Genomic DNA, 15121 nt, shown 5'->3' on the forward strand with positions numbered 1-15121 from the left:
ATAAGCACCTTTTGATGAAATACCTGCAATAGCTGTCACAAATACTCATTGTTGATACACATACCAAGTTTGATAAAGACTTTTGCATGCAGAATCACAAAACAAATACACATGAAGTGCAAAATATAATAATATAATCCTAATTTTTATTTACATGGTGGTAAACCACAGTTTGCAAAGCGCATTACCACACAAATCAAAAGCCAGCTGGGTGTATTTTCTATTTTCTTTTTGATTTTGCTGCCTTTGGGATGTTTCTGGGCATCAACCTTTGCACAAAAAAAAAAAAAAAAAAAAACATCATGCAGTGGATGGAACAATGTAAAAACAAAACAGCTCTCCTCTTTCAGAGCAAAGCCCACATAGACCTTTCAAACACACAACAGAAATGAAAAAGGTTGTGCATTATGGTGCCTCTAGAACATTCCTGTAGAGTTTGGCCGTGACAGAATTAGGAAGTGATGCTTCATTTTTCTATTTCACTGCTTTTTTTCCTCGCTACAACACTCACTGTCAACATTCACTCTACTACATACTTTTGTGTCATGGGTTATTAATTCAGGTTCATACGTAGCAGCCAAAGCCAAATATTAAAAAGAACAAGAAGCCAAAGCAAAGAGACCAATAATTATAGCAAGCATATATCTGAAGTAACTCGCCCCTGGTGTGAATGTGAGAGTGGACAAAAATTATTATACTCTCCATTAAGCAGCTCTGAAAATGAATGGATGCACCTGAAACACAAAAAATATATTTCAGTTGTAATGATACCATATTCATCCTGTGTCCTGTTGTTCACGTCAACTTTTATTGAAGTTGTTTCAACTCTTTTTTGTTAATTTCTCTGTGAATACGATGACTTTCTGATTGCAGGACACTGAATAAACAAATATATATGTGGCTATCAAAACTTTTTCCTCTGAAAAGGAGGATGAGAAGGGAAAGATGAGGAACTAAAATCACAGTTAATCAGACAGCAGACATTTTCCTGTGAAGATGAAGATTATTAAGTCCAAATAGTGTTCCACTGCGAATGACGATCAATTCGTTAGGCATGAGTCATATTTTTTCAGGCTGTAGACTGTGATGAAAAATCACGCAGTAGTGTTAGGAGAGTAAAATTATGCAGAAATCACAATTTAGCCAAAAATATGACTCAGGCAATTATGCTATGAGGCTAATGATTTACAAGTCTGCTAGTGGCTGGATCCAGCAGCTACAGTCTGGACAATGCAACCCTGGATGATTCCATTCAGTTTAGGTCATCATAGTAAGGTACTGAACACAAATGTATTGAACTGTATTGTGCCATAAGGGTTCATGCAGGTACACCTATTATTACCTCTGCCAAGGAATGGCGGAGGTTATGTTTTCATCAGGGTTTGTCTGTTTGTTTGTCTGTTAGCAAGATAACTCAAAAGGTTATGGATGGATTTGGATGAAATTTTCAGGAAATGTTGATAATGGTACAAGTAACAAATGATTAAATTTAGGTGGTGATCAGGGGGGGTGGGGGTGGCGCTGATCTGCCTTGATGGAAGCCTGCGCTGTCTGAGTGCTCTTCTAGTACTGTATATATACTCAGTGTATATGTAGATAATCATACATTTAGCAATTTTTTTTCTAAGTAGGTCATTTTGTGTAGGTCAAAGGTAGCTCACAAGCCAAAAAATGCATGGGCACCCCTGAGTTAGAGGCTTCCAACATCAGGTCTCAGGGAAAACTCTACTGTATCAATTGCTACTTCTACACAGAGATCCCCGAAAAAAGGTAAGATGGTGATCACACCTTTTTTCCACCATTGACCGATTTCCACAGCCAGGCCAAAGGAGCAACAGAGGTGAGACAGACTGGACTTTTACACAGGGGACCTGCATTCCGGAATCAAAGGGGCGGTGATGCAGCGCAGTGTATAGTATGACATATAACTCGCACGTCGTAAATACCCCAAGTATAGGAGTGTTGCTAACCTCTTCAGAGCTGGTCCGTCTTTCACCATTCCACAAATGTTAGCATGGATATAGTCCTCCACCTGAAGTGACAACAGCTTGTAGATCTTGGCGTCTCCCTAGTTCGACATCTTTTTGGTCACGTTGATATGTTTGTTTACTGTACACAGCCCACGTACATTTTTAAATCCCCCCAGCACTGGGGTCGCACATGCAATGTGTCATCAAAACGTCACACCTTGGTTGTGGAACAAGAGGTGTTCCTTTTACATAACATTCCAGAATCATGATTCCATCTTTATCGCGACTCTGTTACTACCTCCAGAGTCGCTACAAAGTCACGATAAAAGTGGGACTAGATGATCCCATCATTTCGTTTACACAGACGTCCCGGAATAAAGGCGAAATATTCCCTTATGTAGCTGGGATAGGCTTCAAGTGACCCCCGTGACCCGAGTAAGGATAAAGCAGGCTCAGAAAATGAATGAATGAATATTCCCGAAACAGAAGGGCTGTGTAAAAGGGGCTTATGTCTGTATTGCAATGACACTGTGTAATGAGAGTAAGAGAACATGTATAAAGAACATAAAATCAGACCTCATTACGCTCCAGGAAAGTTGCAAAACTGTATCTCACTGTGAAACATCCAACAACTAAGTAAGGCTAATGCAGAGGTCAGCCAGAAAGAAAGGTGATAAAGTGTTGCAGCAAGGTTTAGAGCAGACAGCAGTTGATTTGTGAGATAAGAAAGAGAAGTAGCAGTTGGACCTTTAAGACTCTCATATCAAATGCGTCATAGAAACGAGAGCCTGGGGTGCAACTTCAAGGACTGTTTAATTCTGGGAAATCCGTGTTGTGTTTGCACATACACAACCTCACACTCCAGTCCTCAGAGCTCGGTTCAGTGGGTTCATTGTATTTAGCAGTCTGAAGAGGTGGTTGCAGTTTCTCACCTTCCCTCTCACACACCGAATCCTTTCCCCTATACTCAATACAAAAGAGCATGATTAATTAGTGTGGCCGGTAGCTATAAAGAGTCCAAATAAGTTGTCATCAGCGGTCCTGAGGGAATCTCCTTGCGGTGTAGTTTAGCACAGATCACACTGCCATCTCTCTCAACATGAACTCACAGTTATAGCCACATATATTTAATGCTAGTCAAAACTCAAGGGGCTAAACTTAATCTGTGGCACAGCTCACAATTCCCGCCTTTGAATGAAGAAGTAATCAGCCCCAGTGTTGAGGTTCAGTCATTTAATATTCAGATCAGTCTTCATCTTAGCAGAGAAGTCCTGCTGTTGCCATCTAATAGCAGCTCAGAGCAGGAAAGCACAAAGTGTGATCATTATTTCTAAGAAGTCATTTTAGTGTGACAGCTGTGGAGCAATCTGGGAACCCCCTCTAGTGGCCTTGAGGAGAAGTACAGCCCTGATTGTAACAGCAGCTCTAATATCACTTAAAAACTATCAAGCTGTGGTTGATTAAAAATCCACTGTAAGGATATTATCTTTCACAGCATCACTACATGTCACCTGGTGTTTCAACACTAAAATCAGCCCCAGAGTGGAGTAGTTTGTACAATTATGTGCAGGTTCTGTTGATGAAAAACACATAATAGTTCCCATTGGTTCCCTTAGACAGAGTTAAAGTACTTTTTAATCATCTATGTATTGAGGCAAATAGGCAAAAGCAAAAGAAATTGGCTCCAAAATCCATTATGTTCAGAAAATATTGGTCCATTAACTCTTAAAGACATGCACAATTTGTTTGGGATGAAATATATTATTCACATTTATTTTGTCACCAGTGCCCCTTGTAAGCAAATGTAGCCACATTGAGCTGTTTTTTTTAATTTACTTATTTATTTGCTGATTAATCCCTCATTGTAAAAAGAGATCCAATCCAATCCAACTTTATTTGTAAAGCACTTTAAAACAACCACAGTGGACCAAAGTGCTGTACAGAAAAATAAATGAATAAATGAATAAATGAATGAATGAATGAATGAATGAATGAATAAATAACAGAGTAAAATACAAGAATAGATTAAAAGTAAATAAATAAATAAAAATACAGAAAAATAGGTAAAAACCTGAATAAAAGAATAAAATACAAGAATAGTTTAAAAACATAAAAAGCTGTACAATTAAAAACAACAACAAATAAGAGCAATAAACCAATACCAAATAAAACAATTGAATAAAAACAATACATTAAAACATCTCACATGGTTTTAAAAGCCAAGGAGAAAAAATGAGTGTTAAGAAGGGATTTAAAAACAGACAGAGAGGAGGCCTGTCTGATACGGAGATGAACTATATATACATCTATTCTGACAGTGCTGATTTGAACAATGTCAGGTATTGGCTGATATGTCTGTAGATACCATACCATACCAACTTTATTTATAAAGCACTTTAAGAACTTTACAGCTGGCCAAAGTGCCGTACACCAAACATAAAACAAGGGATTAAATAAGTAAATAAAACTAGTGATAACACAGGGTGGTAAGTGGGCTAAGAACAACACACTAGATATCACTAATATCTTCTAAAATGAAAAGAATCAAAAATATTTCTGATGAATAATCCATGACAAAACTCTTCAACACACTTTAAAAAAATACATTGTGTGACTGCAGCTGCTGTTCGGTGCTGTTACACATCCATGCTTCAGTAGGTGGCAGCCTTTAGACATTTTCTGTAAAAAGGAGATGAGTGAGGAAGAGGAAACTACAGGAACAGTCTCACATCTTTGGAGCTGAATTTTATTACAACGTCCAGGTTTGTCTTTGCCAATAAAACTGTATTTTATGACCTAAGAAATGCATAACTCTAAATTTCTGATTTTTACTGGTAATGACAAATGTAGGATGTATTATCTCTGATTTTAAGTGTTTACTTTCAGTTTCAATTCTTTGGAAACAACTTAACTCAGTGTGTGCCAGGATGTGTTATTTTAATTAAAGACATGTAGGTGTAGCTTTAATTAGGTGAGATTTTATTTTATAGTTTATTGCTGCAGCTTTCACTGTGTGGATATTAGTGATGTAGTAGGACTGTAGTTTATCTGTTAACTTTGTAATTAATGGCATCACAGTGTGAAGTGTAGTCTAACTTTGAACACATTTACTTTTAGAGGTGATTTATGGTGTAACAGTGCTCATCTGTTACTGCTGTGTTTACATTACATACAATCTAAAAAAAAAAAAAAAAAAGATACAAAACACTCATTCTTTCATGCATTCATTTATGCAGAGTAAGAAATATAGAAACCTGTATCCCTCATGTTTCATACCAGAAAAACTGGATCTTTCAGTCACTTCTGTGGATCAAAATTCTCCAACTGCACACGGCTGATGATACCAATTATTACATTATTTGTCTTTTCCAGATGAAGACCAATGTACACTGATCATGAGGCAAACAAAAGAAGACCTTTCAAGTGGAAAATTCCTCTTTTTTTATTGTTAGTGTGCCCCAGTCTAGCCATTGTGCAGCAGTGGATTAGGTAGTTATTCAGGTCTCAGTGAACAAACTAGAAAACAATAGAAAAAATAGAATTCAAGAAGATCATAAAAACTCCATAAAAACACTCAGGTTAAATAATAAGTAAAGGCATATGTGGAATGAAATAACACAGTGGTTCTCAAAGTTTTTACAGTGGAGTACCCCCTGAATTATACTTTTTTAACCAAGTACCCCCAACTCCCACTTCAATATTTTTAACTGAAAAAAATAAAATAGAATAAAATAGGCAAAATTTGTTCCTGTGCCAAAGTTGTCTGTTTATATTTTCAAAAAATGACAAATTTTTTAAAGTAAATTTCGTATGCGTACACTCTTTCATTGATAAGAAAAACAAATAAATTGGTCGCTAATTAATGATTGAACCTTTCATCAACAAAAAAATATTACTTAGCTACTCAAATAAACTCAATAAACTGGTACATCTGTCACTTGTTTTTGCACAGTTTTAACATTCATTTACATTATTTTGGCCACTTTAACCCACATCTGCACCTGTGTAGTATTTTTTTTTTTTATATAACACTCATATTTACATATATATTTTCACCATATATTTGAATTTTCTATCTTGTAAAATTACTTTGCTTGTACCATACTTTACACAGTATATGTATATGTTTATATACTCTCTCTCTCTCTCTCTCTCTCTCTCTCTCTCTCTCTCTCTCTCTATCTATCCATATATATATATATATATATATATATATATATATATATAGTTCCATGTGTATAGTATATGTCACGTCATTTTCTTATCTTACCTAACTTATCTTATGCTCAGCAGCAGCAGACCAGGTAACAGTGTTTAGTAGATCATTCGTGCATACAGAATGATTCAGATAAAGAAACTTCTTCAACCTGGATGTTTGGATGTTTTAGTAATAATGAAAAGTTAATTAAAATTTGTCTCCTGATATTTCTGCTCTGAAAGGTAGCAATGTAGAGCCGGGTGACTAAATGGCTGTCAAACCACATTTACGAACATCCCAAGGTAATACTCAGACTCCGCAGCAGTAATTGAATTATCAGATGTTAAAGTGTGTACATGTGATGATCTGACGCAGGCTGCAGCTCCATGACTGTGATACAAGCTGTGGTGTGTGTTTGTCTCTTCCACAGGTGGTTGCGTTGATGAACACTTGGATCAGGGAGTTTCTCCACCAGCACTATTTTTTTGGTGTGACACTGTTCATGTTTTGTGCCACGGCTCTAGTGATCATTGGGCATTTCTTCAATTACCTTCTTCTGCCCGTTACGGTGATGTTGGTGTTTCTTTTCCATGTCTGTTTTTGTTGTGTGTACATGTGAAGATCTGACACTGACAGTAAAAGCTGTTATGTTTTCAAAGATAAGATAAGATAAGATAAGATAAGATAAGATAAGACTTAATTAATCCCACCATGAGGAAATTTCACAGACATTTTTCACAGACAGCAGCAACATAGAACACACCAGTGTAAAAGAAAGACAGGTAGAAAAAAACACAAGTGAGAGTGAAATATAACGGAAAATGAGACATTTGGTATTTATATAAATATTTATATAAACAGAGAATTAGAATTTAATTTTTTTTTTATTTAAACGGTATTTACATATTTACATTATTTACACTGTGGAATGGTATTTACATATTGACACTATTTACATTGTGGAATGGTATTTACATACCTACATTATTGACATTATTTACATTGTAGAATGGTATTTACACATTTACATTATTTATACTGTGGAATAGTATTTACATATTTACATTATTTATATTGTGGAATAGCATTTAGATATTTACACTATTGACATTATTTACATTGTGGAATGGTATTTACATATTTACGTTATTTATATTGTGGAATGGTATTTACATTATTTACATTGTTTAATGGTATTTACATATTTATATTATTTACATTATTTACATTGTGGAATGTTATTTACATATTTGCATTACTGACATTGTGGGTGTATATGTTTACAGGTAGTACGTCTAAAGAACACAAGACTCTGGCCGTTTCTCCACAGCCACCCTGTACTGGGAGTACCATTGTTCGCATTTACTACTGGGGCTGCACTGATTATGGGATATTGCCTCATTTACCCTCTTCTGCCCATTCTTCTGATATTGTGGGTGTGTGTTATCAATGAGGGTGAGTTTGCACCTAGACTATGCATCTACTGTTTATGATGTAACAGCCAAAAACATGTCACTTTGCTCTTACCTTCTCCATGTTTTTGTTGTAGGAGTGCATTGGCTGAGGGACCGTCTAGATGAATTTGTGATCTTCACGGCATCACTCGTGTGTTGCTGTTGGCTTGCCTGTCAGTCAACAGAAGAACTGCAGAACAAACTAGAGTAACAATTTTCATGAACATCTGGGGACGGATGAATCCATCAAGTTATCCAGCACATCCATAAAAAGGGTCAGTTTTACTTACTTGCATTAACATTTGAGAGCTTGCACAGACTAAATTTACCTTTAATAGAAGGAAGGGTACTTCATCTATGCACACACACGCAATTAACAAGTGTAGGTATGTACTTTTAAATGCATTACTTTATTTTTTCACTTTTATACATATGTTTATACACTTTTAAGTAACACTAAGGGTCAATATAAATGAGCTAATTAATCAATAAATGCAATAATACAGTTAATCTTTTACATATATTCTTTCAATTATATCTACACTTGTGTTTACGTATATTATTGGAATAAACTTTTTTTTTTTTCACTTTGCTTACTATTTGTTGTTTTTTGCACCTCTAATAGACAGATACAGCTACTTTATACAAGACTGTAGAACCTGTGATAAGAACGACATTAACCCATAAGAACCCAGTGTGACTTTTGTGGCAGTTCCCAAATGAATTTTTCTCTCTATTTAACCTTTTCTGAGTGATTTATTGCCATTTATTATAATATTATCCTCTGAATTGTGCATTTTTTCCAGTAAAAATTGTTTATTTTGCTATGTTTAATTGACTGATCATGTAGATATTCATAAAAGCTCAGAGTAAAGTCAAAGGTTATATCAAAACAGGAAAAAACTGAAGAAAAAGTGACTTTTTCAGTAAAATCTATCATTAACTGAACAAAAACCAAGTGTGTCCATCCACTGTCATTGATTCAACGTCATGGGTTTTACTGGTGAATCAGTGTTGTAGAAGATGATGGTGTTTCCATGTTCACTATGGAGCCTCTGCACATCCAAATGGGTCATATCTGATGACCATGAAAAGATGACAAACTGCATTTTACAACAGTTATTTACATGGATTGATAGAATTGGTGGATCAATAGGTATTAAACATTTTAGATCGGTAGATGGTTTTGGTCGTCGGTGGTTGTTTGGGTCTTTATGGGATAAATCTTTTCTATAATGAAGACGATTAAAGATATTTCTCAAGAATATACTGACTAAAACGACTTCAGCTGCAGTTATGTGTTGTAACCAGGACCCTTAAATTTATCTTATATCTTTAATAATCTGGAATTGTCAGAGGGCATTTATTAAACTTGATCTAGGGCAGAAAAAAATTGTGTCTATGTTCTGTGCAGTATTGTTTTACTGTTATTTTTCTAAAAGACCCAAAAAGTCAATTCAGTGTATCCTTGGGACCTAATCAAACCACAAAAATTAGATCCATACATATATCGATATATACACTACATTTTTACTGAGTTTTCTGCAGTTGAAAAACTGTCTTTGAAAGTCTTTATCTAAATATTGATTTTGGAATCTTGTGCTTTTTTGTCACTTTAATTGCATCTTTTATGTCTGTTTTTCCTGTTTCATCCTTTAGTCATCTTGTATTTGCTACACAACTTTTTGTTTTGTTACAGTTACATCAGTTCAATCTTTTCTACACCTTTATATTTTTTATATGGGTAAGGTTATGAATTGGACATAGTTTATTTTTGATATGTATATTACTGCTAAGAAATGACAGTTTATTTTTGTGCATTATTGTTATGAAACGGATAGTGTACTTTTGTTTTTGATATGTTTATTATTGTTATGAAATGGATAGAGGGTATTTTGTCTCTGATGTGCACTATTACTGCTATGAAAAGGACAGAGTTTATTTTAATGTGAAATGCTGCTGCAAAATGGACAATCTATCCTTGATATGTACAGTAATTTGGTGTTTTGTGCACAGTCAGAATTTAGTCTGATATGTGTAGGATTTTTGAGTTACTTAGGGAATCTGACAAAGGAATTTAGGGTAGGTGAACGATGGGGTAAGGGGCCGGGAGATTATAAATTAAACTTCATCCCGCTCCTTTTTGAATGTTTGACTTTCTTTTATATAATGCTTTTGTTATTTGATTTTAATGCAATATTTGAAATAAATAAATAAACAAACATAATTTTCATGTTACATCTTTTTTTATGTTGTTGCAATCTCATTACATTTTGTCTTGTTACATTCTTTAGCCTTGCTGTGTCTTTTATATATATTTTTTTTAAATCGTTACATGTTTTACATAATTTTATTGGTTTTATACATTTCACATAACCTTTGTGTTGTTGCATCTTTTACACTGTTTTAATCTTGTATTTTTCATGTCTTTTTTTACATTCTTGTGTCTTGCTGCATCTTTTACAGAATTTTTTGCCTAGTTTTATAACATCTTTTACATAAATCATGTACTGTTGCATCTTTTATGTCATGTTAATCTTGTTTTGTCTTTTTTTTTTATCTCTGCATTTTATCAGGCTTTGGTGAAGGCAACACTTAACCTTCTGTTCCACTTAGGAAATGGAATTCAAGTATCATAATTCTGCTGCTAATTCTGCTGTTGTATTCAGTTTTTTTTCACTCAAGAATATGAAGGTACATTTGTTTCTTTATTATTCAATCAAAAAAAAGTTGTTTTAACCCAAAAAATATTTTCAGTCAAAAAAACTTCAATCAATAAAACAAACAAACAAAAAAAACCCTTTTCAATCAAAGAAAAAAAACAGAGTTTGAAAGCATATATATATATATATATATATATATACAGTCTACTCTCGTTATACCGCCAACTTCCGTTCACGGCCAAATTGGCGGTATAGCGAAAATGGCGTTACAACGGGTTGCGTCCATAATGTGCATGTCTTTACTATATGATGTCTATGCTGCCTCCGTTAACCCGTTCTAATTACGTTTCTAAATAAATCTTGATTCTGTTATGTTGTAAGGCAGGGATCGGCAACCTTTAACACTCAAAGAGCCATTTCGACCCGGTTTCCACGGAAAAGACAACACTGGGAGCCACACCTCGGAGGTGCCACGGCGGCGCACCTCGGAGGTGCCGCGCCACGACGCTGGCGGTATAACGGTCGGGAAATCAATGGTATAAGTGTTGTTTGTGCATGGAACTGGGCTGGCGGATGGCGATAAGCGGAAATGGCGGTATAACGGCGGGCGGTTTAACGAGAGTAGACGGTACATATATATATATATGTGTGTGTGTGTGTGTGTGTGTGTGTGTGTGTGTGTGTGTGTGTGTATATATATATATATATATATATATATATATATATATATATATATATATATATATATATATACATATATTTGAGACCCAAAAAATTGCATTTGAACATTTTTTTATTTTTTTTATTTTTTATTGAAGTGAATTATTATTTGATTGATTTTTTTTTTTTTTTTTTTTTTTAATTGAAATCATCTTTTTTGTTTTTGGACCATACTATGGGTAGGACATTTGTGTCTTTATTATTCGATCCCCAAAAATACCATTTCAACTAAAAAACAAAATTCTGTCAATTCAGTCAGATTTCAAACACTTTTTGTTTGATTAAATTTTAAAAAATTTATTATTGAAGTGAAGATTTTTTTTATTGGTAATATTTTTTGGGTTAGAGCAACTTTTTTGGGGGGATTGAATAGTAAAGAAACAAATTTACCTTCGAATAAAAGCAGCTTCACACAAGTCATGAAATTTGCACTATTTATTTGTTATCAGTAGGTGGCAGCCTAATGTGTCAAAAATGTACATGAGGAAGAAGAAGAGGGAACAGAAGCAGGAAGAGTAGAGGGAGGAGGAGGAGGAGGAAGGAGGGGGAGGAGGAAGAAAAGAAGAGTGGAGTGTTTAAAAGGGTGTGTTGTTTCTGCTGTTGGAGTCTTTGAGGAAACTACAGAGCACAGTTTCATATCTCTTGAGGTGAGTTCTGCTGCACTGTCCAGGTTTGTCTTTGCTTTGAAAACTTTCCTTTAGATTTCTGAAGTGTGTAGTTGTGCATTTTAACATCATTTATGTTTCAGGTCATGACAGCTGATGTTATACACTTCTACTACTAGTTAACTGAAGTGTTTTTCTTCAGTCCATTTGGATCAAAATAAAACTGTCTGTACCAACTGTTTTTCTGTAACTTGCACCAGTTGGATTTAAACCCACCTGTTGTGTGTATGTGTGTGTGAGTGGTTTGTTTTAACATGTGTCTGTCATATCAGTCATATCAGGTGTGTGTGGAGATGCAACAGGGCAATAGTGTCTCTGGGGTGCAGCAGCTGTATGGAAGCTGGACGACCCTGCTGAACCGCCTCTACAATGATCCGAAGGTAGGACACCTCCCATCCTGTTCCTCTGGTGTTTACATGACCTGACAGCTGGGTTGTGTTGTTGACTCTTCCACAGGTGACTCAGCTGATGAACAGTAGAATCGGCCTCTACATCCGCACTCACCCTTTCCTGGGTCTGGCAGTGCTGCTGTTCAGTGCCATGTCTGCAGTACCTGTTGGGATCTTCCTCATTTTCTCTCTGGTGACCATTATTATGACAGCGGTGGGATTTGTTTTCTTTGAGTGTAAGTGTGATCACACTAGACTATGACACTGTGTTTCTACAACCAAGGGCTGGGAAATATGGTAAAAAAAAAAAAAAAGTAGGCATTTGTCAGGGATCGTAAGTAATTTTGAAAGTAAAAGTGATGAAAAAGGTATTTGCAAGGATGCCAAAGTGCATTATTTGTTGAAAAAAGAAGAAAGAAAAAATCTGAATAATTTAAGTGAAGTCATCTACCACTGGCAGGAAATGACTAGAACATACCCATCCATCCATCCATCCATCCATCCATCCATCCATCCATCCATCCATCCATCCATCCATCCATCCATCTATCCATCCTTTATAGACATTAGTCATGATTTTAATGAAGCAAATAATCAAAGGAATAACAATTATCGCCCAACGACAACACAAATTAAATAGTTTTCATCGTCACACTTATTGCAGTTTTGATATTTTCCTTTAATTTTAATTTTAATGTATTCTTTGTTTATTTTACTCAGTTTAGTTTTACTAGTAGTAGCAGTTTTATTTTGAGATATTGAATATAACTGATAGTGTTTTAGTGGGGGTTTTTTACAGTCATTATGAGGAAAGCACTGACTACTGAAGCCAAAAAGGTGGAATGAAAGAATACACAGTAACAAATATGATTTATAAAACCATTGTTTATTACGTATACATATTTGTGCAGAATCATTCCATAAAAGTGATGGTTTTAAACAAACAGCCACTATAAAGGTATAGCAACCACAGTAATTCTATTAGCTCCAATTTTTATTTAGTTTTAATATTATTCATTGGTGTTTTTAATGTGATGTTCATACTCTTAAAAGCTGACATTCTTATTTTATTTAAGTAATTTTTAAGTGGTAGTTTTAGTCTTAGTTTTAGTTAAAGCAGTTAACTAAATTCAAAAAGCAAAAATTCTAAATTCTAGGAATTGAAATGTTTATTAGCCCTTTTAACATAATCCAAACACAAAATTTTGCCATATGATTTTGTTTATGATATATTTTTTTTGTATCACATTCAATACATTGGGCGTTTTTGGAAACTTTTTGCTCACAACGTTAACTTTAAGATACAAAAGCTAATTTGACAGTAACATTTTGAAAATATAGAACATCTCAGGTATTTTTTTTTTTACATAAAACTTTTTACAGACTTTTTATTTCCCTTGAATGGCACTGTAACTTCAGTATTTTTTGGTTTTCAACTGAATAACAGTATAAATGTTCTTCTGAGCGTAACTTACACAATGTGTGTCGGATGATTTAACGTTAGTGGCCATATTGAAAAGGGCAAAAAAAAGCCTTTCCACTTGCTGTAGTGGGATGATAATCCACCAGGGGACAGAAAACACCTATCGGGTCATATGCAACAGGTTTTTAAGGAAAGTATTGATCGTGTTGAGAAGATAAAGGTCTCAGAACCTGGCGTAGCAAATATGATACAAATGGTTTTATAGGGTTAAAGCTTTACAGCGTACCTTAAAATGTGTAGCTTTTGTGTGTTTGTGAAAAGTGGAATCCATTCTCCTTTATAGACCTGTAATGTGTGTCTTTGTGTCAGTGTTTGTGTTGTTTGTCGGAGGGGTGACTCTGCTGTGTGTGCTGTCTGGCCTCGCCTTCTTCTCTGTCGTGGCTTCATTGATCTTCAGTGCTTTTTCTGTTACCATCACCAACGTCCTCAAGAGCTATTACCCACAACTGGCAACGGTAAAAACAACTGTACACATTTACAATCAAACTACTCCTGTATTTACATGGGAAAAGTGTGTATGTGTTGTATTAATGTCTGTTTTCTCTTGTTTTTCAGCAAAGTAGAGTCACGGAAACGGAGAACGTGCAGCCTCAAAACTGAAGAAAATACTGTGGTTTGATTTTTCTTCTCTTTGAAGATTCAGGACGTGGACCTTTTGAATGTATGATGGTTTGAGTCTCCCACTGTTTTTAACTCAAATCGTCTGTGACGGTACTTGTATGTGAAGAGATAAATATGACTATGGACTTTTACATGAAGTTTTCTACCTTTTGTGTATTTGGCGCAATCAGCATTAAGTACAACACTAATGGTATAATATTGTATTTGCAGGAAAATACAGGATTTAAGCATGTGTTTCTGAATATTAGTTATTGAGACCAAAGAGCTACTGGGAGGAAATGTTTACTGAAAATTTTAGCAGATATTTGATGCGCATCATGTCCACTGGGTAGCATAAATGCACTACAAAACGAATGTTACATACTACGTGAAATGTTACTGGTAAATTGTAAGAGAGCATTAAATAAAAACGTCCATTTGATGTTTTTTTGTCAGATTATTGCTTTATTAAACTGTTCAGAAAAGTAATGAAACTAGTTAAATCTATTCTTGTAAAATGATTAGTGTAGTATATAATAATGTGCTTGTTTGGTAAATTTCTATTTTTTATTTATTTTTTTACCAAAGTGGTGTTGATGAAGTAATTCTCTTTTTTTTCTGTCTGTTTTGGGAGGATCCACCTCCAGTCGTGTGTAGCATAAACCACTTTACTGATTTTACCAAATATGATGTATGTGTTAGTATGGGGGACTGAACCTGCTGTATTGAAAAATATATTCCGAAATATAAAAATGGCTTGATATATTAATTCATGTGCCAATACATAATACACAAAAATAAATAAATAAAGGCATTTATTTACTTTAACAATTCATTTCCCATAACATTTATTTATTTTGCCCTTATATTTTTCCTTCTTTAATTTTTATCCCTGCGTTTATTTTTGCATTGTTTTCTATTTACATTTTCTTTATCTCTTTTGTTATTTATTTCAATATATTATTTTCATGTGACATTT

The 15121-nt window shown here is 34.7% G+C and overlaps 1 protein-coding gene across 2 annotated transcripts; it reads left to right on the forward strand.

The window, feature by feature from the left end:
* Nucleotides 1–4679: 4679 nt before the first annotated feature.
* LOC115423480 (promethin-like) lies at nt 4680–14618 on the forward strand. 2 transcript variants are annotated; one of them, XM_030140314.1, is made up of 6 exons: nt 4680–4732; nt 11455–11652; nt 11943–12050; nt 12127–12295; nt 13852–13997; nt 14098–14618. In XM_030140314.1, the coding sequence occupies exons 3-6, from the start codon at nt 11964–11966 to the stop codon at nt 14140–14142; spliced, it is 447 nt and encodes a 148-aa protein (XP_029996174.1). In that variant the 5' UTR covers nt 4680–4732; nt 11455–11652; nt 11943–11963; the 3' UTR covers nt 14143–14618. The 2 variants fall into 2 exon arrangements, with proteins under 2 accessions (XP_029996174.1, XP_029996173.1); XM_030140313.1 differs by lacking the exon at nt 4680–4732 and having other exon boundaries at nt 11381–11652; nt 13852–14009.
* Nucleotides 14619–15121: the final 503 nt, after the last annotated feature.

The sequence above is a fragment of the Sphaeramia orbicularis genome, chromosome 8 (assembly GCF_902148855.1).
Source record: "Sphaeramia orbicularis chromosome 8, fSphaOr1.1, whole genome shotgun sequence".
NCBI classification, from domain to species: domain Eukaryota; kingdom Metazoa; phylum Chordata; class Actinopteri; order Kurtiformes; family Apogonidae; genus Sphaeramia; species Sphaeramia orbicularis.

What these genes read in the sequence shown, in the direction of transcription:
- LOC115423480 (XM_030140313.1), top strand. Translation starts at nt 11,964, where the DNA reads ATGCAACAGGGCAATAGTGTCTCTGGGGTGCAGCAGCTGTATGGAAGC. An exon ending in GCCTCTACAATGATCCGAAG is followed by an intron (nt 12,051 to 12,126) that starts GTAGGACACCTC and finishes ACTCTTCCACAG; the next exon opens with GTGACTCAGCTGATGAACAG. An exon ending in GGGATTTGTTTTCTTTGAGT is followed by an intron (nt 12,296 to 13,851) that starts GTAAGTGTGATC and finishes TCTTTGTGTCAG; the next exon opens with TGTTTGTGTTGTTTGTCGGA.